The sequence below is a fragment of the Dasypus novemcinctus genome, chromosome 6 (assembly GCF_030445035.2).
Source record: "Dasypus novemcinctus isolate mDasNov1 chromosome 6, mDasNov1.1.hap2, whole genome shotgun sequence".
NCBI lineage: Eukaryota > Metazoa > Chordata > Mammalia > Cingulata > Dasypodidae > Dasypus > Dasypus novemcinctus.
In genome coordinates, this window is record NC_080678.1 from 15,783,994 (window position 1) to 15,810,383 (window position 26,390).

Genomic DNA, 26,390 nt, shown 5'->3' on the forward strand with positions numbered 1-26,390 from the left:
TACCTACATACACTATTGGGTTGTTAAACGATCCTGTCACCAAGATTAAACAAAAGACCTTTCTCAGATATTGAATCTGATACACAGTGTCAACTCTCTTCCCATCAGCAGAATTTTCAGAATTTAATAGGTTCAACATCAACAGAAGTGTGTCACCCTGTTAACCTACAAGAGAGTACAAAATTTGGTTTCGATACCCCAGTGGCAACTTAAAACGTCATTTTTATGTTAAAAATACGATATAGTACACAATGAAAGTGACATAAAAGGTTTTATGATAAAACATAGTCACAAACAATTTTTCCTTGTAGCAGATCACTTTGAATTGTATATTACGAGATAAGAAAGAATTCATTCTCTTCAGCCATTAAGATATTTTAACCGGCAAAGAAAACAGAAACAACCATCCCAACCAAACATCCACAGCTAGGTAACCGTGATAAGTCATAGTCAGCCGTTGCAATTTATGTTTGCAAAGTGATTTGATGACAGAGAAAAAAATAACTCTAAAATGTAAACAGAACAACAATGGGTGAAAATACACTAAAATAGTAAATAACAGTAAGCTCTAGGTGGTGGGCTTGTGAGTTATCCTCGTTTTGGTTTTTTTTTAAATCCTTCTAGATACCGCCTAAATTTCCTAGAAAAATTATACTTATAAAATTAACTTATAAGTTATAATTTTATAATTTAGAAAGAGAGGAAACAAGTAACCATAAAATGCGTATTGAACTACTGTATGGCTGGCCCTGAGGTCTCCAACAAGGTGATCAAACCTCCAGGGCCATTGAAAGAGAAGGAGCTAATATAGGAATATGGGTGTGAGGAGACATCTCCTAGTTAGATATTTGTCCTGCACCTTAACTGGGAATGTAAGAAATACATACCAGCAAGGACCACAGGGAATCTAGCGCTAAGCCAGTAGCAGAAACAAGCGTCAGATGCAGATTAAACTCCCATCTGTTTAGGAAGCACGTGCCTGCATCTCGAGGGCCATCGTGCCCGCCCAGAGCCATGAGAGTGGCTATTGTAGGGGAGCAAAGGCAGCTGGGCCTCGGTGTCAGTGCTCAGGCTTGAAAAACAGGTGATCGCGCATTCTTCCAGCATGCGCAAAGGATGAATCGAATCATTTATGAAACGCCTGCAGCTGTTTGGTAGGCTCCATTGGCTAACCACAGGTACAACTTTAAAGTCTGATTCCCCCACTCGGGCACGCCTGTGCACGTGCACACACAGACACGCACACACACAGAGCGCCAGAACAGCCAAAGGTCTAGGGATGCTGCAAAACTGGTTCACAGTGTATCTAGGTCCACAAGGTCTCCATTGCCCCAAAGGATGGAACTTTTGAGCAGCAGCTTTTGCACAACCATAGGTGGCATTTCACCTAGGAAAGAGCAGGCAGGTACTCTGCATGTGTGATGGTCTGGGATTCACAGTTACACCTGTCATTTGTCCTCCTCTCACCTCCAGATCTCTATGGAGTGTGAGTGCTGTTGGCGATTATACATTCCCAATTCAGAGATTAAATCAATGTTTAACGTACGTGACTCAGAAGGTAATAAACCAGATTAGTGGCTGTCGAGGCCTGGGATGGGGTGGGGGGGGTTGGGGAGTGATGGCTAAGGAGCACAGAGATGGTTTGGGGGGGATGAAAAGGTTCTAAAGTTGATTGTGCTGATGGTTGCACAACTCTGAATATACTAAAAGTCATTGATTGTTCACTTTAAATGAGTGAGCTGCACCATATATGGATTTTATTTCAATATAGCTAAAGAAGGCGCCATGGTCCTTCAAAGGCTGGTCATTTTCCACTGACCTTTCTGTTTCTCTGGCACTTCTGGCCTCATCTGAAGTGACCTCACTGGTGACACTTGGAGCATCCGTCTCAGGAACCGAAGGTAAATGGGATGGGTCAGGCCCGGGGCTCTTTCTGGAATAATGAAAAAAAGCAATAGATAGGTTACAGTGGATGGTAAAAGGCATTTCTCTCCATGTCCTATTGAAAAAGTGCATTTCCCAGTGAAAAGAGGCTGCCACATCAAAATGCCCAGAAGAGATGGACTTGAGACAGGCAGTGGTGGTGAGGTGCTTTTGAATCATTTAGGCTCCATCTGCATAAGTATATCTATATTGAAAAGCAGATGTATCTGAACGCCAGGAAAAACAAATGACTGACTCTATCCTATGACCCAAGAGCCCACCGCCAGCCAGCAAACATTTCATGTTTTTCCAGTGTTTTAAGTTAGATGAATTAAAGGAAAAGGAGTAAGACACGCTATGAACAGCTCCCACATCTCCACCTATTTCTCTCATGTTTTTCAAAATCTCAGCACATCCAGAAAGCGTAAGCAGACAAATTTAAGCAGTACGCTATGGAAAAGAGCTTGTAGGAAAAAACACCCGTCTCTCTGATTTACTTTAAAAACGAGGTGGGACATCACTTCTGAAGCTGACCCTGCATGCCCGTGGGAGTTCACTATTTAATACCTTTCCACGTGAAGCTCCTCTGGAGGGGAGCCAGGCGGCTTCTGGTCCTCCGTTTCACCAGGTTCTGGAGGTGAGGAGACAGGCACCTTCCCATCCCCAGCAGGAGGCGGGAGCTCAGGCCCCAGATGCTCCTCAGCCTGCTGGGACCTGGCCGGGCCATCTGGGCACAGGGCAGCCGCGTCCTCCATTGGCTGAGCGTAGTCAGAGCGACCCGGATCCTGACAGCTCCCTGGCCGTGCCGCGTCATGCAGCCCGCTGGAGGACACCCTCGTAGTACCTGTTTCAGGCGGGTCACCAGAGGCACGTGCCCCTGTCTCAGCTGGGCTCAAAGTGACGTCACTCTCTGCTGCATGAGCAGCTCTTGCCATTGGGCTCAGCTCCAGGGGATTGCCTGCCACTCCCCCAGCCAGTGGCTCGGGGGCACCCTGGTTGCTCTGGGCATTTCCCGTTCCCGAGGTCCCAGCAGCATCTCCGCTCCTCCTCTCACCACCAAGTGTATCAGGGGCGCGGGGCTCACTGCTGGCCTCGGGCACAGCCAGCACATCCCTGGGCAGAGAAGATGCTGGGACAGAGATGGAACCTGGCACATCACCTGGGCCCTCCGTGCTAGCAAAGCCCCAGGCACCACCTTCTCTGTGTTCACTGCTGCAGGCGGATGCTTCCTGGTGGTGTTCTCCAGAAGGAATTCTGTCATCTTGACATGAGGCGCCTTCCTTGTGGCTCTGCAGAGCCACCTGGAAGTCAGCAGCTTTATCCACAGTGACCTCCTGAGTGTCCGCATGGGAAGAAAGACCAGACAGTAATTCCTGCCTGCTCCTTCCCCGCTGTGAGGGAGCCTCGCCTCCCAGCCCTAGACATGCTTCCCCAGCCGCCTCTGGCATCTCGGGGTTATTCACCATCTGTGGGACACCAGCTTTTTCCTTTTCCAAACTGGTACCTGGCAGGGTCCGCTCTGCAGGGGGCCCCGGTTCACCTGGCAGCTTTTCTGGAGCTGGTTCCTGGGAAACCAGATGGGAAATCTCAGCCTTGAAGGCAGACTCTTGCTGCTTTGAGTCCACCCAGAGTGCTGAATGAGGTGGGGGTAGAGGGGCGATGGCCAGACCCTGAGTACCATCTAGAAGCTTCTCTGGGCTGAGAGGTGCAGCTGGGTCCTTGCCCAGCAAAGTCCTCCCAGTGTCTGCCTTTTCTCCGGGTGTGCTCTGGAGCCGGTTGGTGGTGAGGGCTCCAAGCACAGACTTCTCAAAAATCCTGGTGATGTGGCCCCTGAAGTCCAGGAGCCCCGGGGTCATGCCAGCTGACTTGGGACTTGTGTCCTTGGCAGGATCTACTGTCCGCTCGCTGCTGCTCTCTTTCTCCCTTGCTGAATCGCCCGCCGTGCTCTCCTCACTGACGGAGCACATGGGTCTCTCACTGGCTTCCCCACCTGCCCCAGGGGCAGCTGCTGATTTCTCCTCACCTGTCACCTGCTCGCCTTCAGCCAGAAGTGGCATCCTATCCAGGTAGGGCAGAGAGTCCACAGGGCGCTCACCTGGCCCAGCTTCGGGGCTTCTGCTGCCGCTGGTTAGCACTGCAGAGGATCCCTCACCTGTAGCACCTGGTTGTGCAACCGAGTCAAGGTGGCCGGCAGCTGGCTTCACGGAGGCAGTGTTTTCTGAGGCAAACTGGGGCTCCTCTCTGGGGCAAAGTCTTTCACCAGGGACTCTGGGGCCTTGAGAAGAATCAGTGGTCACCCCGCTGCTTTCTGCCCTTTTCCTGGCAGCCCCGTCTATATGCAGGTAGGGGGTGTCAGGGGATGCCTCTTGTGATGGCCCAGCCTGCTGCAGCCTCTCCGTGTTGGGGGTAGCCTGGTGTGCAGAAACATCCAAGGTGCTTCCGGAAATCCCGCCCAGCAAGGCATCCTGGCTTCTGGCAGAGGGCTGCCCAGCCTGGCAGAGCTCACCTTCGGCAGCGGTGGAAGCTTCCCGCCCAGGAGTGGGACAGGGCTCGTTCTGAAGGAGGCCACCCTGCGCAGCAGCCTCTCCAGGTTCCTCTGGAGCTTGCTGCATCCCCAGGTTTCCTTCACCAGCATTCCCAACCGCGGCACCTTCCCATCCTTGCTCCTCGGTCAGTGGGAAACTTCCAGGAAGCTTTCGGGCCTGCGCATCTGAGACGGCGGGCCGCTCCATCTCCTCCTGCGGGGCCGGCGCTGGCTGCTGCCTGCCTCCCACGGTTTCCTCACTAGCCTCGCTCTCTGGGGCATCCTGGGTGGGTGTGGCCCTGGGGCTGGCAGGCCCGGGGGCCGGCGGGCAGTGAGCCACCGCCGGGAGAGCTGCTGAGTCTGGACGACAAGGCGGGGCCCCCCCGGTGCCTCCACCTGCCTTCTCTGTCTTTCCCAAGAGCTGAAACGGGCACAGGGCGTCAGCCGCTTCAGAAGTGCCAGCCCCTCGACATGCTTCTTCATGCTGGCTGTCTGCTTTCAAAGCATCAGCCGGCTCTTGCTGGGGCTTGTTCCATCCCTGACCTGCGTGGTGACATTCCTCTCTGCTCAGGTCACCTGCAGGAGAAGCGTCTTGGAGAGCATCAGCTGCAGGAGGCTGAGCACCCCCGTGTGCTTCTTCTTGCCCATTCTCTCCTGGCGTGGACAGGTCCAACCGCTCTGTGGGTGGCCTCCCCGGAACCACGTCCCCGCCACCTGGGCTTGGCGCATCAGACAGACTGCCTTTGGGGAGCTCACCTCGGATTTCGGATCTGAAAGCCAGCTCCTGTCCTCTCTGGGTGGGCAGGCTCAAATCCTCCCTGCATTCCGTGGGTACATACATTTGGGAAGAAGCTGTGCCCTGGCTGTTAAAACCTGAATCACTTGGATAAATCTCTTTCCCATTTTCAGGTGATGAGGGCTTCTCCCTGAACAGGTCAAAGACGAGGGCTTCTGGGTGTGACTGGGATGGCTGGGGACCCCCGTGAGATGGGAGTGAGGGCCTCTCAGGTGGCACTCCCGGCACCCAGCTCTTGGCCGGGCAGGTGGGCTTTCCCTGCTGACCCACCGCAGTCTTCTCCCCGCCAGGGGGATGTGGCACAGCAGCACTGACTTCCTGTCCAGCCGCGTCACGCCCGGGGCCGTGGGGTAGGCCCGGGGCTGTCAGCTCGGCCTCCCCTTCCCAGCAGCCTGGCCTCTGCACAAACGGGTGGCCTGTCATCTTGATGTCATCTGCACTCTCCACCGCCTGGGCTTTGGGGACAGCCTCGGCAGCAGGCGTTGGCAGGAAATCGGATGCCTCGGGCTCCACAGCAGGAAGACACTCGGTTCTTCCCGAGCTTGCCCTGCCCTGAAGGGGGTCAGGACCTTGAGCCTGTGGTCCTGGCCCCGCCCAGATGGCGCCTTCAGGACCAGGGCATTCACCAGCTCCAGCGGGCCCAGGGGCCCAGGCCCGGTCCTTCTCAGGGAGCCCATTCGGGGAGCCAGCCATCTCAGCTGCGCAGTCTTTGGCTGAGCACATGGCAGCAGCCTGCGACGGGCACTCGGGCCTGTCCGAGTGCCCCGTCCCACGCTCCCTGGCTGCCGAGGCTGTGCTGGGAAGGACTTTGCTCTCAACACCACCACTTGGCTCGGAAGCCTCATCTGCGGGCAGCTCAGGACGGGGCTTGCAGCTAAAGGCCTGGGGTCCCTCTTCCCCCAGGTCCCTGGGATCTGCACCTTGCTGGTGCCGCGGGGCTTCTTCTTGTCCTCCCCGGCTCTCTCCCAGACACCTGCTCTCCTGTCTAGCCACGGGGGCACACTCGGCATCCGCAGGCACCTGGGCTTCATCGTTTGGCCCCAGGGACCCCTTGGCGCTGTCATCTGGTGCCCTGGAAGTGGGAGGGGGCTGCAGTTCTTGCACTTCATGAGTGGGCTCCCTGTTCAAGAACTCCTCCCTCTCCTCCTCGGGCGAGGGGACAGGTGCCTCTCCGGGGCTCCCTCCTGGATCCTCTCCCTCACTCCTGAGCTCCAACTCGTGCTTCTGCAGGCCTGCCCACCCTGCACCTGCCAGCTTTTGGGCAGGATCTGTAGGAACTGGCATCTCAGCCCCGGAAACTGTCTCCCCAGTCCACCAGCTGGGCTCTTCCGCAGCAACAGGAGCTGAAGCTGCTGGATGCAAAGCGAGGCTTGAAGCTGGACACGTTTCCTCCATCGGAACAAGCAGAGAAGGTTCGGAGCCCACCCACGGGCCCACCTGGGGCTGGCCGCCCGCTGCCACATGGACACCTTTACTGGGCTCAGTTCCTTGTGCTCCTGTCTGGGGGTGACAGTGAGCCCCACTAACATCTACCGTCTCCTTCCAAGAGTCCCTGGCCCCAGCAGGACTCAGTGAATCTGAGGGTGGTTCCGTGTGTGGCTGATGCTCTCCGGTCTCCAGCTGGCAGCTGGACTGGGAAAGAACATTCTCTTCAGCCTCTTGGGCAGCCCCAGAACCGCTTTGAGCAGGACAGCAGGCCCCGAGGAATGCCAAGTCATCGGCTATAGCCCAAGGCGGTGCTTCTATGTGGCATTTTTCTCCGTCTGAGGCTCCTGGGGCTGGATCTTGTGGGAGTGGCATCTTGGGACTTGTGGGGGAATCCTCCATGCCAGCTGAGTGCTCCTGGTCTGTCTGGGCTGCAGCTGGGACCTTGGGGGCCGCTTGCACAGAAGTCGCCCCCTGCCTGGACTCTGCAGGGGAGAAATCACCTGCAGCCTCTTTCCTTGAGGTCCCTAACCCGCCAGGCTGGTCACTCTCTCCACCCAGCTGTCCCATCATCAGACCATCGGCTGGTGAGATATCTGGCCACTGGCCACGGTGGCTGGAGGAGGAAGATTTCTGTCCCCCTTCCTCTAGGTCTTTCTCTGCTTCGTCGCTATGTCGAGTAGGGCTGCTCCCCTTGGGGGCAAATGCTGCCACGGCCTCCACTGGGGCATTCGGGGAAGGTTCCATCCTGGGGCCTTGGACCAGGGGGCCATCCTCCTGGGCCGCTGCTAGGTTTGCTGTGCAAACTTCTGGGGGGCACTCGGCAAAGGGCAGGGAGACCGAGGAGAACCCCTGCTCCCAGGGAGGTGGTGGGCAGGGCAGTGGAGAACCTTCCAGCATCCTGGCTTCCTGTGAGTACTTCCTGGGTTCCGTCACCTCTGGGAACGTGATGCCTGGATCTGGGCTGGCCGTACCCTCTGAAGTGGAGCAGGAGCCTCCGTGCCCAGCGCTGCCAATAACAAAAACATTTAATGTTTCTTTCATTCTCACAGACGTCAGAGACAGAGGAACATGGCAGGCGAAATCACCCCAAGCCCCTTGCCAAAAGGTCACCAGGTGCCTCAACTAACTGCATTGACCCCATGCACGTCCTCCCCCCACCCCACCACTGCCTCGACCTCCTGTTATGCATGCCCCCCCTTTCCTCCAGAAATCAACCCAGGGAATCTCCAACACTGAGTTCAGGGCTTCTCATCCTGGTTGGTAGTGAACAAGGAAATCTGGAAACGAAATTTATAATAGTGTAAAATGTGGGAAACAAAGTTTTTAATGAGAGTAAACCACCATAAGGGCTTTGAACCAGTTCTCTGTGGTTTCCATGGAGGTCCTGAGAACTTCTGATGAACCTTAGATGTTAGGGGGAGAGACACAAGTGGACACAGCTGGGCTTTGAAATAAAGCACCATTCATGACAGTGTTTCTTCACATTTAACAGGTGGTACCATGAAAGACATAATCCAAAAATTTCTATGGCACTTTGGAATTTCTGCATGTGATCTATATATAACTCTTGGGAGCTAAATTACCTTTATACCCATAGCTGGCCTAACTCTAATACCCTTATTTGGGCAACGTATGATGAAAAACTATGAAATATGTCGAAAACTTGGGGGAGAGCTACTCAATTCTATATATTCAGTTCATTGTTGTCATTTAAAAAATAATACATGGCCAATACAAAATGTGGACAATGTATTAAAAACTATAAGAAGGGAAACGGACTTTGGCCCAGTGGTTAGGGCGTCCGTCTACCATATGGGAGGTCGGCGGTTCAAACCCCGGCCTCCTTGACCCGTGTGGAGCTGGCCCATGCGCAGTGCTGACGCACGCAAGGAGTGCCGTGCCACGCAAGGGTGTCCCCCGCGTGGGGGAGCCCCATGCGCAAGGAGTGCGCCCGTGAGGAAAGCCGCCCAGCGTGAAAAGAAAGAGCAGCCTGCCCAGGAATGGCGCCGTCCACACTTCCCGTGCCGCTGACGACAACAGAAGCGGACAAAGAAACAAGACGCAGCAAAAAGACACCAAGAACAGACAAACGGGGACAAACGGGGGGGAAGGAATTAAATAAATAAATAAATCTTTAAAAAAAAAAAAAAAAAAAAAAACTATAAGAAAAAAGTCCTCCCCCATGATCCGCCATATTCGCCACTTGCAGGACTCTATTGAACTTCCTTCTGATCTTTTAAATTTCTATTCCGTTTCTTAGGACTGTAATTTTTATTTTTACATAGCTGTGAATCTATATAATTTTTATGATCATACACTTTCTAGTATCAGGAGAATTTGCTCATGGCAAAGTTAACAGGAGTGTGTGTGTGTTAAAGTGATTATAGGGAAAGTCTAGGAAAACAGCAAAGAAAAATTAATGGGCTCTTTTTTAACGGTTACACACATTTGCACCTGCATAGACCCTCGTGCTCTGGATGTGGCAAGAGAAAAGACTCTGCTCTATATATTTGCCATCAAAACTCTGGCTTTCCTTGTCAGGCAGGCACTGCATTTGCATCTGTATATGAGGATGCTCAGAGTGGGAAAGGGAAATGCGTTTCTGTTAAAATTAGAAAACAGGTATTGTAGTATTTAGGGTACTATCCTTTCTACTTTTTTGCGGTTTCAAATTTTCCAAAATAAAAAGGGGAAAACAAGAATGACTGAAATTCCTTGGACAGCAAGACAGCACAGGGATGACCTCATTTAACGCCGACAGTGGCCAGTGCTGCGGGGATCACCGCTGCCACTCGGCAGGTAACGCCGAGCGAAGACAGGTTACGTTTGGATCTGGGCTCAGGCTTCTGGTTCCACAGATTGTGGTTCTGATTCACCCTGCTATGCTGCCTCCAAGATAAAAGTTCCAAAGAGGGCAAGAGGTTCTTCTCGCAGCTCCACTCCAGCCCCTCCGCCAAGCCCCTCACCTATGAAATGTACCTGACATTGTGTGATGTCCTTGAAGGCGGTGAGCGCGCTTTGTCGCTATGGCAGTCAACCTTAGAGAATGCCTGTTCCCATACATTTGCTAGGGAATGGTGAGCCGACGGCACTGAAAGGATCTAAGATGGGCCAGAGAGAGAAGAGACTGCTGCCTCAACCAGATTCGCGGTGTCTGACCCAACAGCAGAACCGACTAGGGCAAAGAAGAGAAGACTCAGGGGATAAATGATCTCGAATCTCTCTAGCGTCCAAATGGTCTCTGAGGACACACAAGCCCGTAGAAAGCCCTCGCCCAAGGCTGGCTCACACACATGAACCCCCATTTCCGCAGGTGTGGGCAGCTGCCAGGTAAAGCCCCCAGCCCGGCTTTCTGCAAAGCACGAGGCCCCCGTGGGAATCGGAGCCGTGAAGTCGTTGGCTCAGTGGACTGCTCCAGAACGCACTCCACATCTGGCCATTTTCCTCTTACCAAGCCCTTTACATTCGGTTGCATCCCCCCAGTCACCAGGTGGTCGAAAAGTTTAGTAGTTAATAAGATGAATGGGGTGTAGTTCAGAAACGAAGCGCTCCTATGTACATCGCCTTGCTCACCGAGCTCAGAACAGGGCCCCTCCACGCCCCCTTTATCAAGCTAGCAATAAGGGAAACAAAGCAGCTCCCTCATCCACGCCTCTGCCAGGAATGGCCCATTTATGGAGAGTATGTGGCTTCCCTTCCAGATGACTGAAACCATTATCATCGGGGACAAGATGACAAACCCATTCTATTTTGGCTCGTTGAAATCTCGGGCAGTCTTATCAGAGAGCAACCAGAAACAAATTTTCCAATGAGTATGCCGCACACAACTCCCTCCCCAAAAAAGAATTCAGACCTGGTCTTTATATTTTGCAAAAGCCGAGCACCAGCGACTGCTTTGATTACCCATCAGAAGCGATTGTTAAAGTCAGATTAAAGCTACTCTCCCCCAGGAGTGGATTTGCCAAAAGGCAGGAAAAATTCCAAGAACTGGTCAGCTTGGGGCTCTGCATTAATTACAATTTACATAATGTCCTTTTATGCTTCAAGAATGAGTGGAAATATGTGGGATGGAGGCTGGACCAGGCATCAAAAGGCAGGCGCTCTCAAGGGCAGGGCTGCACCCTCAATGGAAGGCTTTCAGTCCCAGGGGGCTGACACGAGAACGGCGGGCTCCCCGGGGTAGAGCAGGCACCCAGGATAACAAAAGGGGCACAGGGGCTTGGGGCCCCCAGGGGAAGGGCCCCTAGCTGAGCAGGTGATGGGGATGTAGACAAGGCCCTCCCCTGGACCTCCAGGGATTGCCAAATGCTCACAGGACCCCTCATGTTTTCTCTCCACAGCTCTGAAAACATGCACGGGTGCCAACGAGGAATGCTTAGAGCGAGGAAGGAGCCTGTTGTGGGGAGAAGCAGCCATGGCCACTGTACCACCAGGCTTCAAGGAGGCCGGCCCAACGCACACTCAGCGCTTTTCAGTTATTGAAGCCGGCTAGTAAGATAGCGAATCAAGAGATGGATGTCAGTTGGCCCTAATTTGGTGTTTGTTTTCTCGAGTGTGATGGAGTTGGACTCAGATGTGACCTTTCTACACATGCCTCTTCTGTCACTTTTACTGGACCTGTGGTTGGCACTGGGGTTGGTGTATACTCAGGAGACCTGACTCTCTGGACTGTCCATGTGATAGCCAGGCCCTGAGCCTCAGCAGACTTGTGACCCCTACCCTCTGGTTTATTGGACTTACCCTGGCCAGCTAACAGGGAGGTGAAGAAGGTCAACCACCACACCAGGGAGCCAAGAGTGCCTACAACTGCAAGCAGGAGAATTGCATCTACCATCCATGTGGAATCTAAGCCCTCTCTCAGTGTAGAAGTGGAGTGGACATCACCATCCCAGGGTCCACAGGATGGAGGAAGAGAGTATGGATTAGAGTGAACTTACTGGTATTCTACTATGGAACTATTGTGACTAGTAATGGAAGAAATTGTAGCACTGATGTGGAGAAAGTGGCCACGGTAGACGCTGAGGGCAGGGAAAGGGAAGAAGAGAGATGATGTAGAGGCATTTTCAGAACTTGGAGTTGTCCTGGGTGGTACTGCAGGGACAGATGCTGAATACTGTATGTCTTGCCATGGCCCACTGGGTGTACTGGAGGAAGAGTGTAATCTACAAAGTAAACCATTTCTCATGTGGTACAGGAGTGCTCCAAAATGTATTTACTAAATACAATGAATGTGCCATGATGATGAAAGAGGTTGTTGATGTGGGAGTAGTGGGGTGAGGGGGGTGGGGGTTTATGGGGACCTCTTATTTATTTTAATGTAACATTTTAAAAAAATAAAGAGAGAGGGAGAAAAAAAGAGAGAGATGGATCTGGAATGTGGCTGAGAGTTCACATGGACATCAGTAACCCCCAAGATGGCTGCTGAAAGACCCCTACCCCCAAGATTCTGCTATCCAGAACAAAGACAAAGCAAGGAAAAGCCCCAGATATTCCCCAAGGACTTTATCATTGGGTCCTCACTGGGGGATTGATAGGTGGAGTGATCAGTCAAAACAGCAAACAGCTGGAACTCCTCCCCAGCCACTAGCAAAGGGGTGGAATAATTAATAGTTTATAAAGCAGATCACGAGGCCTGAGTGCGTGCTCATGCTCTCTCTCACCTGTGGACCTGTCCTGCCCTCTGTGCACCGCTCTCACCATTTTTCCTCTGCCACATGGCCATGCAAGTAAACCTGGGCATTTATAATCTATAACGGGGAATTGTAGCCTGTGAATCAGCCCCCTTTATCGTTTCTCACCCCCTTCCTCTCTACCTGGGGCCCCTGATCTGTTATTTTCTCCCATTTCTCATCCCTCCCTACCTGCACAAATTACTGGCCTAACTCACCCAGCATGCTCTTGAAATTCATTTCTGCAGCATAGCCAAGAACCTAAACGAAATCCGGAAACATTATGACTGCATGGAATCCGCACAATGGCCGAGCAGTGTGGACGGCCCCATTGCACACAGGAAGAACATTCCCAGAGAGGTTGCCTTATTTGTGTATTTATTTACTCATTCACTCTAAACTTTTAATCTTGGAATAAGTTAAAGCTACAGGATGGCTGCAAAAATAATATATTCCTCTTATCTCAAAATTTTCTGTTTCGGCCTAGCACTGGTTCATACTCTCTTGAATGGCTGATTGAATGAATGAATGAATGAACGAATGAATGAATGAATGAATGAACACATAAATGAATAACTGGCAAGCGCATAGGCACACTGTATACTTTAGGCTGACACCTGTACTGTGGGATATATTACCTTTTCCAGAGACTTTGGAAAAGAGGTTTACATTCCAAGTAATCCACACAGAGGAAAGAATTTTCATGTTAGTAAGGAGAGGGAACATTCTGTGCCTGAACAACTCTAACACGGTATTTCACAGGGAAGGCCACCTCTCTGGAAACCTCTGAGATCCTAGTAAAGTAGGTCTAATCAACCAGGGTCCAGAGCATGGACCTAATGTGTCTAAACGGCGCTCCCTGCACAGATGCCTGGGCACTCACTGGCCTCGGCAGCCCTGCCCGACTCGCCTCTGCATTTTCAATCCAACTCTCACTCTCTTCTGCACTCACTCTGCAATAGGAAAAAAATAAGGTACACTTGCTTGAGCAACCCAAGCAAAAGATGAAAGGAACATATTTGTAAGTTCTGGAACCATACTGGGGAGAAAGTTGTGTATGTGTGTGTCGGTGGGAGGGAGGGTATGGATAAAACCCAAAAGCATGCTCTTTGCAGTCAGACAACATTTTCTGGCATGAAGTTTTATGTGACTTCAAGGTCAAGGAGTCTATTCATTCCTGAGAATCCATTGATCAGCGGAGTAGGGATGGGGTTGGGGGTAGGCAGCTGACTTCTAAAGAGAATACAAAAACTTTTTAACCAATAATTTCAGGACTCCTCCCCAGGGTATAAGAGGCAGTAGAGTGACCCACTTTTGTGGTTCCAGATTAAGAGTGCTGGTTGCTGGAAGGGGCTGCTGGGTTGTTGCACAGCAAACACTTCCCAGAGCTGAATGAACTCCACGTCTCTTATGTCTGTCTGTCTGTCTAATGTTCTTCACTTCTACCTAGATACTGTCAGGGCAAAACACAATTCATTTAAATGCATTTCTCATCACTAGGACTTTTCTTCCTGATCAAACACCAACAATAAAACCACCGTCCTGCTAATATCCATTTATTTATGATAAAGAAGGTACATTCAGACTTTAATAAGGGAAGCGGATATGGCTCAGGCGACTGAGCTCCCGCCTACCACATGGGAGATCCAGGTTCAGTTCCCAGTGCCTCTTGGTGAAGATGCACAAGATAGTGAGCTGACGTGACAGACAGGCACGGCAAGATGACACAGTGAGATGATGCAACCAAGAGACACAGTGAGGAAACACAATGAGAGATGCCACAAAGCAGGGAGTGAAGGTGGCTCAGGTGATTAGGCGTCACCCTCCCAGGTCCCAGGTTCAGTTCCTGGTGCCTCCCAAAGAGAGAAGACCAGCACACAACAGACACAGCGAATGCAAACAAGGGGCTGGGGAGAAATAAATTAAATGAATAAGCCTTTAAAAAATAACACCAATATTTTGGCTTTAATAAGCCCCAAATCAAGGAATTTGGTAGATTGTTTGGCTGAATAGGAATATTCCCATTTTCCATGGAAAAATGGAAATGGCAGTTTTGCTTGTGTGGCTGGATTATGATGGAGTTTTTACTTTATTTTGCTTGCACAAGGGTATTTTGAATAAGAAGTAAGTGGTAAAATGTTTTGTTGTGTCCCTTCTTGATAAGATTTCCAACATGAAATAAAGTAGATTTATTGTTATCATTGTTATTATCTTGCGTTAATGAAATAACTTGGAAAATTGATATAAAGATATGGTTGCTAAGGGTTCAGGGTGGGTGGGTGGAGATGAATGGGTGGAACACAGGGCATATTTGTGGTGGTGAGATTCTTCTGTATGATATTGCAACAACAGACACATGGTATTATGCATTTGTCATGATCTATGGAAGTGTACAGCACTAACTATAAACTGTAATATAAAATATAGACTTTGGTTAGTAGCAATGCTTCAATATTGGTTTATCACCTGTAACAAATGTACCACACTAATCTAAGAAGTCAATAATAGAGGAAAATATGTGTGTGTGGGTGTGTGTGGGAGGGACCTATATGGGAATTCCCTATGCTTTTGGTGTAATTTTTCTGTAAATGTAAATCTAAAACTTCTCTAAAAACAATGTCTAATATTACAAAAAATCACTTTCTGTCTCAGTAAATATAGAAAAAAAAAAACAGGGAACATAATGGAATCTTCCCTTGGTGACTGAAAATCTTTCAGAGAATTTGGGGCATCCTCTGAACAATAAGATATCAGGAGGATGCATCTATATGAAACTGAGCTAATGTGTCCTGATCTCAAACATGTTGATAAGGCTTTCTTTTTAGAGTAAATCCCAGTCCCAGCCTATTTCCTTGAGATCTGCCTCTGAAATTTCATTGACCTAAATGGGAAGGGAAGGGAGGGGGAAGGAAGGGGAAGGGGGAGGGGTGGGGGAAGGAGAGGGGAAGGAAAGGGAATCAATGAATCAGCATTACTAGAGCTCCAAGCTGATCAACGTCAAAGACATAAAAACCATCCCAGACCCCTTCTCCAGCACTCCTGCAGCTGCAATTTTGAGTTTGGGAAGGTTAACAGCTATTAAAGTTGGCATTTAAAGCCATAAAAAAGACACAGGAGACTGCAGGTGTCTGTGCTACAAGGAACTCTAGGAGAAAAAAAAGAAACAATATTGCCCTCCTCTCTCTCTTTTTTTCCCCAGAAAGCCCCACCTCTCCCAAAATAAATATCAGGCATTTTGCTGCATTTAAAATCAGAAAAAGAAACTTGATAAGTTGGCTTTTCAATGCTTTCAGAGTGCTTAGATTGAAAATGGTTATATAAATTATTAACTCTAACAGGATTGGAATACTGGGGAGGTTGGACACTAAAGGAGATATCAGGCAGGGAAGGACAGTGATCCCTGGAGAGAGAAAATAAAAGAGGTAAGCCCTGATGCTGTCCCCACTTACTACCTGAGAAAGTTTATAGGCCTTGGCACAGGGGGTGGGGATGGCAGAAACCCAGGCGGAACCCAACAGTCTCCCATGGTCAGAAAGATAGTGCTTGGCCTCTGGGGAGGTGAAGACAGCTGGAGTTCACAGGGCAGAGTAGAAAAAGTGAGAAAGAGAAAGCGAGAAAGCAGCACTGAGAGGGCTCTGCAAGGACTGATAAACATCTGCATGCAAGAAAAGCCCCGGAGGCTAGGGACAGAGCCAGCCGAAAGGTCTGGAGCTGGGCTTCTTCACTTCTTTTGTTCCACCGACCCCTTTGCCAGTCAGGTGAAAACCACAGACCCCTTCCTAAGTCCACACTACACTGTGTGTTATTTAATAATCACACACACCGCCATGTCCCCACAAGAGTAATGTATTTTTTTTAATTTTCAATTCAAGCTCATGGATCCCCTGGTTAAGAACCCCTGGTTTAGAGAAAACAATCCTGGAAAGTCATTCAGAACCAGAAATAGTTCCTACTTCCGCCAATCAGAGTAGAAAACCTGATCATTCATGGGACACCTATCTATTAGGGTACTGGGAAGAAGACTCTCACCTCAGCGGTGGGGAAAATTAACCCTAGAGTAAATGCTGCTCTGTTTCCACCTAACAAAGCTTAAAAGCAAGACTGAAAAGGATTAACCTGTTCCAAATAACTTAACTGCATCACAGAACAAAATTCAAGAATATTTATAGGAATATAAAAATATCCAGAACTCAAAAAGATAAAAACCACAGAGTGTGACATACAAAGAAGCAGGAAAATAAGACCCAAAATGAAAAGAAAAATCAGAACCAACTCAGGAAATACACAGATGATAGAATCATGTGCAGAAGAACATTTTAAAACTATTTTAACTGCATTTCATGCATTCAGGAAGCTAGAGGAAAGATTGCGTGTATTAAGTTCAGACAGGAATGATAGACTAAAAAAGACCCAAATCTAACTTCTAGATATGAAAACTACAATATTTAAGATGAAAAATCCACTGGATGAGATTCACAGCAGATTAGTCAATGTAAAGAAAAGATCCATGAACTTGAAAACACAGCAACAGAAACTCTCCAAAATGAAACACAGGGAGAAAAACAACTGGGAAAAAAATGAACAGAGCAGCAATGTGTTATAACACAACTTCAAGCAGTTTTGTAATTGGAATTCCCAAAGGAGTGTGTGTGTGTGTGTGTGTGTTTAAAAAAAACTATTTGAAGAAATAAAGGTAGAATGTGTTCCAAATATGCTATAAATGATAAACCTGCATATCTAGGAATCTCAATTAATTCCAAGCACAAAAAGCAGAAGGAAATCTACATCAATGCGTAATATGACTATAGCTGTTTGATATTGATGAATTCCAAAAAGAAATATTGGATTGTTTTTGTAAATTGATCTTTTCCTTTGGGCATATTAGATTATATTAGATTCAGAGGTTTACTTGATTAAGTAACCAGGTAAACCTCTTGTGCCAGTTGGGCATTGAGTCCCCACCCTTTGGTGGGTAAGGACTCATAGATAAAAGGCATGGTAAAGGATAGAGCAGGGGGGGTTGATGTTGGAGTTTGATGCTGAAACCTTAAGCTGGAGCCCCAGGAAGAGAAGAACCTGAACCCATAGAGAAGCAAGTCCCTGGAAGGGAGGAACCCAGGAAGCCTGAACCCTGGCAGATGTTGGCAGCCATCTTGCTCCAACACCTGAAAATAGACTTTGGTGAGGGAACTAACTTATGCTTTATGGCCTGGTATCTGTAATCTCCTACCCCAAATAAATACCCTTTATAAAAACCAACCAATTTCTGGTATTTTACATCAGCACCCCTCTGGCTGACTAATACAATGACCAAACTGCTTAAACCAGTGATAACAAGAAAAATATTAAAAGCAGCCAGAGAAAAAAAGACATGTTACATACAGAGGAACAAAATGAGGGTGACATCAGATTTCGCACTGAAATCAATGAAAGCCAGAAGGCAGTGGTGTAATATATAAAAGTACTGGAAGAATAAAACTGCCTACCTAGAACTCTGCCCAGTGAAAGTATCTTTCTAAAATAGGCAAAATAAGATTTTTTTCAGAATTACAAAGCTAAAAGAAATAATCACCAGCAGGCCTACATTACAAGAAATGTTAAAGGAAGTCCTTCAAGCAGAAGGAAAATAATACCAGGGAGAAATCAGGATCTACACAAAGGAATAAAAATACCAGAAATGGTAACTATGCAGGTAAATATAAAGATCTTTTCCCTTATTACTTAAATCTCTTTTAATAGATAATTGACTGTTTCAAGCAAAAATAATAACAATACACTATGGAGTCTGCAACATTTGTAGAAGTAAAATATATGACAACAACAACACAAAGGCCAAAAGGGGAAAATTGGAAGTATAGGATCTTCTAATATATATGAAATGGTATAATATCATTTTAAAGCAGACTGTAGTAAGTTAAAGATGTTTATTATAGACCCTAAAGCAATCACTAAAATAACACAGAGTTATAGTTAATAAATCAAAAAAGGAGATGAAATACAATCATAAAAATAATGAATTAGGGAAACGGACTTGGCCCAGTGGTTAGGGCATCTGTCTACCACATGGGAGGTCCGCAGCTCAAACCCAGGCCTCCCTGACCCGTGTGGAGCTGGCCCATGCGCAGTGCTGATGCGCGCAAGGAGTGCCCTGCCACGCAGGGGTGTCCCCCGTGTAGGGGAGCCCCACGCGCAAGGAGTGCGCCCCGTAAGGAGAGCCGCCCAGCACGAAAGAAAGAGCAGCCTGCCCAGGAATGGCGCCACCCACACTTCCCGTGCCGCTGATGACAACAGAAGCAGACAAAGAAACAAGACGCAGCAAATAGACACAGAGAATAGACAACCGGGGGAGGGGGGGGGAATTAAATAAAATAAATAAATCTTTAAAAAAAAATGAATTAACCATAAAGAAGGCAGAAAAAGAGGAAAACAAAAAATGAGCAGACAGAAAACAAATAACAGATGGTAGATTTAAATTTGCCAGATTAATAACCATATTAAATGTAAATGTAAATGTTATGAACACTCAAATTTAAAAAGAGATTTACAGATTGGATAAGAAGGCAAGATAAATTATATACTGCCTAAAAGAAAGGTACTTTAAATTAAAATGCACACACACACACACACACGTGTACCTACACACAAAGGTTAAAAGTAAAAGGATGGAAAAAAAAGATAAACCATGCAAACACTAATCAAAGGGAGGTTTTGTGTCTATACCAATATCAGAAAAATTAAATTTTGGAGCAAAGAGTATCGCTAGGCATAAAAAGAGCCATTGACTAATGATAAAGGGTCAATTTACTGAGGACATAACAATACTAAGTTTATGTACCTAATAACAATGCTTCAAAATAATGAGGCAAAAAATGATAGAACTGAAAGGAAAAATGGAAAATCTCAATTACAGTCTGAGATTTCAATACACTTTTCCTAATAATGGATTGAGCAGGTAGACAGAAAACCAGTACAAATATAGAAAAGCTGAACAACATTATCAACCAAGTTGCCTAATTGACATTCATTAAGTACTTTCTAACAATAGCAGAAATACATTCTTTCAAGTACAAATGGAACATTTACAAGGCAGACCACATTCTGAGCACAGAAAAGTCTCAATAAATTTAAAAGGATTCAAATATATGAAGTATGTTCTCTGACTACAGTGGAATTAAGTCAAAATACAGTAACAGGAAGAGACCTGGAAAACCCTCAAAGATTTGGACACTAAATACACTTCTGAATAGCCCACACATCAAAGAAGAAATCAAAAGGAAAATTAGAAAATATTTAAATTAAATGAAAAGGAAAAGAAAACATAGCAAGATGCAGCAAAAGCAGAACATAGTTATATTTATAGCACTAAAATACCTATATTTGAGAGTAAAGGTTTCAAACTGCAAAAAGAAGAGCAAATAAAACCCCAGAATAGCAAAAGAACAGGAATAACCAATGTCAGAGTGAATAAAAGTCGAATGTCTCCGTGCAGAGACGCTGGGGGGACGTGTGGTTTCCATCCAGCCTCATGCCGGGGCACTGATGACTTCCTGGTGGTTAAATCCAATAGGCGCTTTTCAGTCCTTACCTCCCTCGCTCTCCCAGCAGCGGCTGACACTGTCGACCTTGCTGCCTTCCTGAAACAAGGCCTCCATGGGCATTCACTCTTGCCTGGTTTTCCTTCTGTCTCACTGGTTGCTCCTCTGTCTCCTTATCATGGGCTCCTCACCTTTTGCTTGTCCCTCAAATGCTGGGGGATCCACAGTTCCATCACAAACCCTCATCTTTCCTCTCCTGACACACTCTGCCTGGGCTACACTCCAATGGCCCTCAATTCTGTAGTTCCAGTCTAAATCTCTCTCCGTGTCCCAGACCCATATAGCTGGTGCCTCCTGGCTATCTTCATATACATCCGATTGGCACCTCAACCTCAACCTGGTCAAGCTTCTCCAGCTCAGTGCCAAGGGCTGCCCAAGCCAGCAACTGAAATGCCTCCCTTGGCACTTTCTTTCCCTTCTCCCTGTTTCAATCCATTACTATCCCATAATAAATCATGATCCCATAAATGTACCTCCTACATCCCACCACCCTCACCCTTATCATAAGGCTCCATCATCTCTCACCTCCTAACAGGCCTTGCCTCCATTCTCTGCTCTAATCCATCTCTCTACTGTCAAATGCTCATTTGGAATGTTAATTCAGGAAATGCCGTGGTTGGCATCACCTGTCCCACCATCAGGCAAATGTTACGTCCTCGGGGTCCCAAAGGTAGGGACTGGGTGAAAATTTTATAATTAAAGCTCAGCAGACAAGGCAAGAACGAACATCTGACATACCAACAGAGCAAGTGGTTATCACAAAGAGGTGGACAGGATACTTCTGTTTAACTCTCTCTCTTCTGGATTAGTCAGTATGGACATTTTCTTAATTTGAGGTTGTTAATTCCATGTTCCTAAACACACAAAGATCTCTACACATAAAGGTTTTCACAGCAGCATTATGTACAAGAGTGAAAAACCTGAAACGACCTAAATATACCATAATTGAGAAACGGTTAAGTAAACCCTGGCACATCTACAAGTTGGGATGTTATGCCACTGCCAATAAATGATATTTACAGAGAATTTAAAAACACATTTTTGTATTACGTGAAAAAAAATGAGGTCACTCAGTTTTTCAGAATGATCACAGCTACTGAAAAATATAGAGAAAAGACTGAAGGAGACACCAATGTTTTAAGAACAGTTGTCTGTAGATGGTGGGAGCATTGATTTTTTTTCCCTTCTACTTTTCTCTATTTTCCAAGTTGTTATAATAATTGAGTATTATCTTAGACTGGAAAAACACTTCTTTTCCTCGCTTTTTTTAAAGCTTAAAATGACTAGTGAAACCAGATGACCAGAAAGCTCACACACCAAATACAGCACATGACCTTCTTTTTTCAGCCAGTGTCAAAAGTCAAGAGAACTCACTCCTTCCCTCTCTCCTTCTCTCCCACTCCTCTGTGTTTACTTCCTGCCTGGGATAAACAGTGAGTCAGAAGCAGGACAAGCCAGGGTGGAGGCTGCACTCGACTCTAAGCCTGGCACACCCTGCTCACTGGGCAGGAGCATTTGAGTAGATCCAATTTATTTACAAAAGTGCTCTGCCTCTTTGAAAACAGTTCAGTCACTGGAGCCGGCCCCAGCTGCTCGTAACACAGATCAGTTCTCTTTGAGTTCTCTCATTCCTGGGTCTGAGAAGTGATCTTGTTTAAATTTTAAGGATAACCTGAGGTTTACTTCCTTTTTTTACTTTCTAATTACAGAGACCACGATACAAATGTTTTCAGTCACCTGTGAGACTTTGGCATATTGGTTTTGAGTCTGGGCTCTGCTTGGCATCCAACAAAGGTGGGCTGTAGTCCCCAACATGTCACCTGGTAAGAGTCATATGGGCTTCTTATTAAAAACACAGATTTGGGGGTCTCACCCCAAATGTACTGGGTCAGACTCTTCAAGTGAGGGGTCAGGAAATTGGTGTTTTAACTAGTGAGCCAGGTAATCTTCTGAGCAGGGAGGCCTGGCTCCCATGCTCATATCATTATTTTACAACTTTCCCTGCCTTAAGGATCACATAGATGCACATCAAAAACCTGGAATCTCAGCTCTGCATGTGGCAATCCTGATTCAGAAGGACTTGGGTGGGGCCCAGGAATTTACATACTTACCATCACCCCAGTGTTTGGGATTGAATTCTATCACCCACGTTCTCACAGGTATGCACCCACTTGTAAATAGGACCTTTGAAGAGGTTATTATCGGTCAAGGTTATTATCAATTAAGTGATACACTAAACCAACTAGACCTAACAGACACATATAGAACACTGCACCCAAAGAAAACAGAATACATATTCTTCTTGAGTGCGCATGGATCATTCAACAGTATGTTGGTCACAAAACAAACCTCAGTAAATTCAAAAATATTGATATCATACCATGCATATTCCTTGACTACAAAGAAATGAAGCTAGAAATCAATAACAGAGGGAGAAGGGGAAAATTCACAAATATGCAGGTATTTAGACAACATACTCTTAAACAACTGAAGCTGGCAAGTAAGATAGGGAATCAATAGATGGGTCTGGAAACTGGCAAAGAGTCCACGTGGACATCAGTAGCCCTAAGATGACTGCCGGAAGACCCCACACACAGACACACGAGATTCCGTCATTCAGAACAAGATTCCGTCATCCAGAAGCCAGGAGAAGCGTCAGATATTCCCCAGGGTCTTTACCATTGGGTCCTTGGGGGGACTGATGGTGGGGTAATCAACCAAAACAGCCAACAGCTGGAACCCCTCCTCTACGATTAGCAGAGGGGTGGAATAATAGTTCAAAAAGCAGGCACAAGGCCTGAATTCACTCTCTCTCCCCTTTGAACCCTGATTCTGGCTGCCTTCTCCCCCGGCATGGATCAACACAGGCATTTATAACCTATCATGAGAAATTGCAGTCTGTAAATCAGAGCACTTCGCCAATTTTCGGCCCCTTCCTCTCTACCTGGGACCCATGATCTGCTATTTTCTCCCATTTCTCTTCCCTTCCTACCTTAATAAATTACTGGCCTAACTCACCTGACATGCTCTTGAAATTCATTTCCACAGCATAGTCAAGAACCTAGATAAAATCTGGTAACACAACCAATGGGTTAAAGAGGAAATCATGAAGAAAAATTAGGAAATATTTTGAGGTGAATGAAAATGAAAATACAAAATATACTGGGAAGCAGACTTGGCCCAATGGATAGGGCATCCGCCTACCACATGGGACGTCTGTGGTTCAAACCCCAGGCCTCCTTGACCCGTGTGGAGCTGGCCCATGTGCAGTGCTGCCGCACACAAGGAGTGCTGTGCCACGCAGGGGTGTCCCCCACGCAGGGGAGCCCCATGCACAAGGAGCGCACCCTGTAAGGAGAGCCGCCCAGTGCGAAAGAAAGTGCAGCCTGCTCAGGAATGGTGCCGCACACACGGAGAGCTGACACAGCAAGATGACACAACAAAAAGAAACACAGATTCTGGTGCCGCTGATAAGGATATAAGCGGTCACAGAAGAACACAGCGAATGGACACAGAGAGCAAGGGGGGGGCAGTACATAAATAAATAAATCTTAAAAAAAAAAGAAAATACAATATACCAAAATTTATGGGATACAGCGAGGCATGATTGCTCTGTAAACCCACAAAGTCTTTATTAAATAAAAAATAAATAAAAAGAAACAAACAAAAAAGTCCTTCACTAGCTTCCTGACACCTGGAGGATAAAATCTCTGCTCCTCACATGACTTACAGGGACCTTATCCATCTGGCCCCCGGCCCACTTCTCCAACCCCATTGTGTGTGTGTGAACACCTCAGTCTGTCATCACTTCCTGAGTTAGGAATTCTGCCCCTCCCTGGAGTGGCCTCCAACTCTCACAGCCTGACCCTTTAGTTCAAGTTCTGGGAGACTCTTCTTGTCCAATCCAGCTCTCGAATAAGGCTTCTTCTGCTGAACCCAACAGCCCTGAGTCCTGGCACCCACTCCGCTTATGGCATAAAGTCAGCTTCACAGACAAACAGCATCGCATCACCTGGGAACTTAGAAATGCTAACTCTGAGGTCACACCCAGGCCTCCTGAGTGAGAATCTCTGGAGAGAAGTGCCAATCTGTATTTGAACCAGCCCTGCAGATGATTCTGATACCCACTCAAGTCGGGATATTGCTTAAGACTCCAGTGTAAGATGGGCATATGCTGTAGGGTCTCCACTCTCCACGTCAGTGACAAAGGTGTGAGAAAGCCACCTAGGAATCAGTAAGGTGGGTTCCCGAGGAAATGAAATCATCTCTGAAATCCTGCCAGTGGCCTTCCTTTGAAGAATGAGCAAGTATTAGGTCAAAACACAGGAAATGGCTGATAGCCCACCATTTTCGACCTACAAAAATGGTAATTTCCTCTGAATTAACTGAACAGTTTCATTATCTGGGGGAAAGTTTGTAGATAAGCTCCTTTATGTTTTGAGGGTTTAAAAGGAAAAGGCTGCCCAGTCCTGGTTGGTGAAGAAGACTCCAAGAGGCTGTGGAGCTGGAAGGGTCCAGACAAGCATCCAGGACCTGGCTGTTAAGAGGGACAACCTGGGGTTAAGCTTTGCCCTAGGAGGGCAGGTCAACGCTCCCTGGAGAACCTAGAATGGCCCGAGGATCCGCACCTGTGGGACTTGGCCTCGGCGAGGCTAAGCGGCAACAGCGACACCATGTGGCAACCAGAAGCCAGGCAGTTGAATGGATGGGACCCCGAGCCCTTCTATTTGGGTGAAAAACTTACCCCCGTGGGGCTGCATAAACCCCCGTCCTTGTGTAATTCAGAGGGAGGGCAGAGCCTCAAGGGGGAAGCACTGGACTTTCTACCAGTAAGACGAGGCACAGGAGGTTTGGGTGGGAAAGCATGTGTGCCCACTGTTTACGCCTCCGTTCATCCTGGTTTCCTTCACAGCACCTCCAAGCCTCGACTTCCTCACCGGCAGAGAGGAGCTGGCGCTTGTGCAGAAGGATGACCTTTGGAAATGTTAACGTGACTTTTCTCTCTTGGTTCTTCCCTTGGCTCCAAACCAGACAGTTAGGCCCTGCTAGGCCCTTTTGTGTTTTTGTCTCTGGAGTTTTTACAAGTAGAAAACAGAAGGTGCTTGAGGGCAATGGTTTTCCTGATCTGAACGGGGTTGAACAATGTCCCCCCAAATTCATGTCCACTTAGAACCTCAGAATGTGGCCTTACTTGGAAACAGGGTCTTTGCCAATGCAGTGAGTTAAGGATCTCACGATGAAATCTTCCTGGAATTAGGATGGCCCTAAACCCAACGTCCTTAGAAGAAGAGGATAGGACACAGGGACCCAGAAGAGACAGAAACCCAGAGAAGCCGGCCCGTGAAGACAGAGGCAGGACGCTGAGGGCAGCCGCTGGAAGCTGGGACGGAGGCATGGAATGGATGTCCCCTCAGAGCCTCTGGAAGGAACCAACTGTGTTGACACCAGATTTCTAGCCTCTAGGACTGTGTGAGAATTTATTTCTGTTTTCTTAAGTCATCCACTTTGTCGTACTTTGTTACAGCAGCCCTAGAAAATGATTGTACCATCTTTTGTAAAAACTGCTATCCTTGAAAAGAAAACACTGGCTGTCAAATCTGAGGACAAGGAGAGAGCAGAGAAAGGGTCCGAGAAAGTGGGGAGTGTCAAAGTCCCTCCCAGCTTCCTGACAGTGGCTTTAGGCTCAGAATGGGACGACCATGGGAGTCCGAAGGGAATGGCCGGGGATTTCCAGCCTCCCCAAAGATTTCCACGTGCCAAGTGTGACCTGAAAGCAGCCCAGTCACAGGGCCCGGTGGGCCGGGGTGGGGTGGGGTGGGGAGGCCCAAGGGCGATGGGCAGGGTGAGGTTCAGAACTGAATTTAAATAAAATAACATTTAGACCTGTACGTATAAAGCTTTGGGCACCCACGTGTGAAACAAACATTAAATGCTATTGTCACCACTGTCGTTGACACCAAGGGGATCTGGGGCTGGCTCACTCGGTCCTACAAACACCCGACTCCCCACAATCTAATCCCAGGGCGCCCAGCTCACCCTCGGGTGCGGCTCTGGACTAGAGAGTGCGGGGTCGAGCACAACAGACATTCAGATTCTCATTGAGGACTCGCGGGTTTAACTGTGTACAGGAAGTGGCTTCTTTGGGCTTGTTCTTGGAAGGCAACTCCTTAATGCTTAATTTGCATGCCAGTGAGAGGCAATTCTTCAAGGGAAAAATTGTAATTGACTAAAGCTGAGAAATAAGAAACAAAAGCCCATTAGGCTGCTGTTCCTCCTCCATCCAGCTGTTCCACAGGCTCCCAACAATTCCCGAGACTCTGAAAAGATCCCAGAACCTCACAAAGATTGGGGGCAGAAGAGCTGGCCCTCAGGTCTCAGCCAGCAGCTTCTTCCCTCGTGGAGATTTCAGAAAACATGAAGCCGTCCCCTAGTCTCATGGTCATCCTGAGCCAATT

At 47.8% G+C, this 26,390-nt stretch overlaps 1 protein-coding gene across 3 annotated transcripts in view; it reads right to left on the reverse strand.

The window, feature by feature from the left end:
* Positions 1–26,390, reverse strand: part of TACC2 (transforming acidic coiled-coil containing protein 2) — a 226,948-nt gene that overhangs the window by 142,325 nt on the left and 58,233 nt on the right. For all 3 annotated transcript variants that reach the window (XM_058298235.2, XM_058298236.2, XM_071215642.1), the window contains 2 exons: positions 2,491–7,677; positions 1,820–1,933 (listed from right to left, as the gene is read on the reverse strand). In XM_058298235.2, the coding sequence (XP_058154218.1) occupies positions 1,820–1,933; positions 2,491–7,677 (5,301 nt within the window). The remainder of the gene's footprint in view (positions 1–1,819; positions 1,934–2,490; positions 7,678–26,390) is intronic.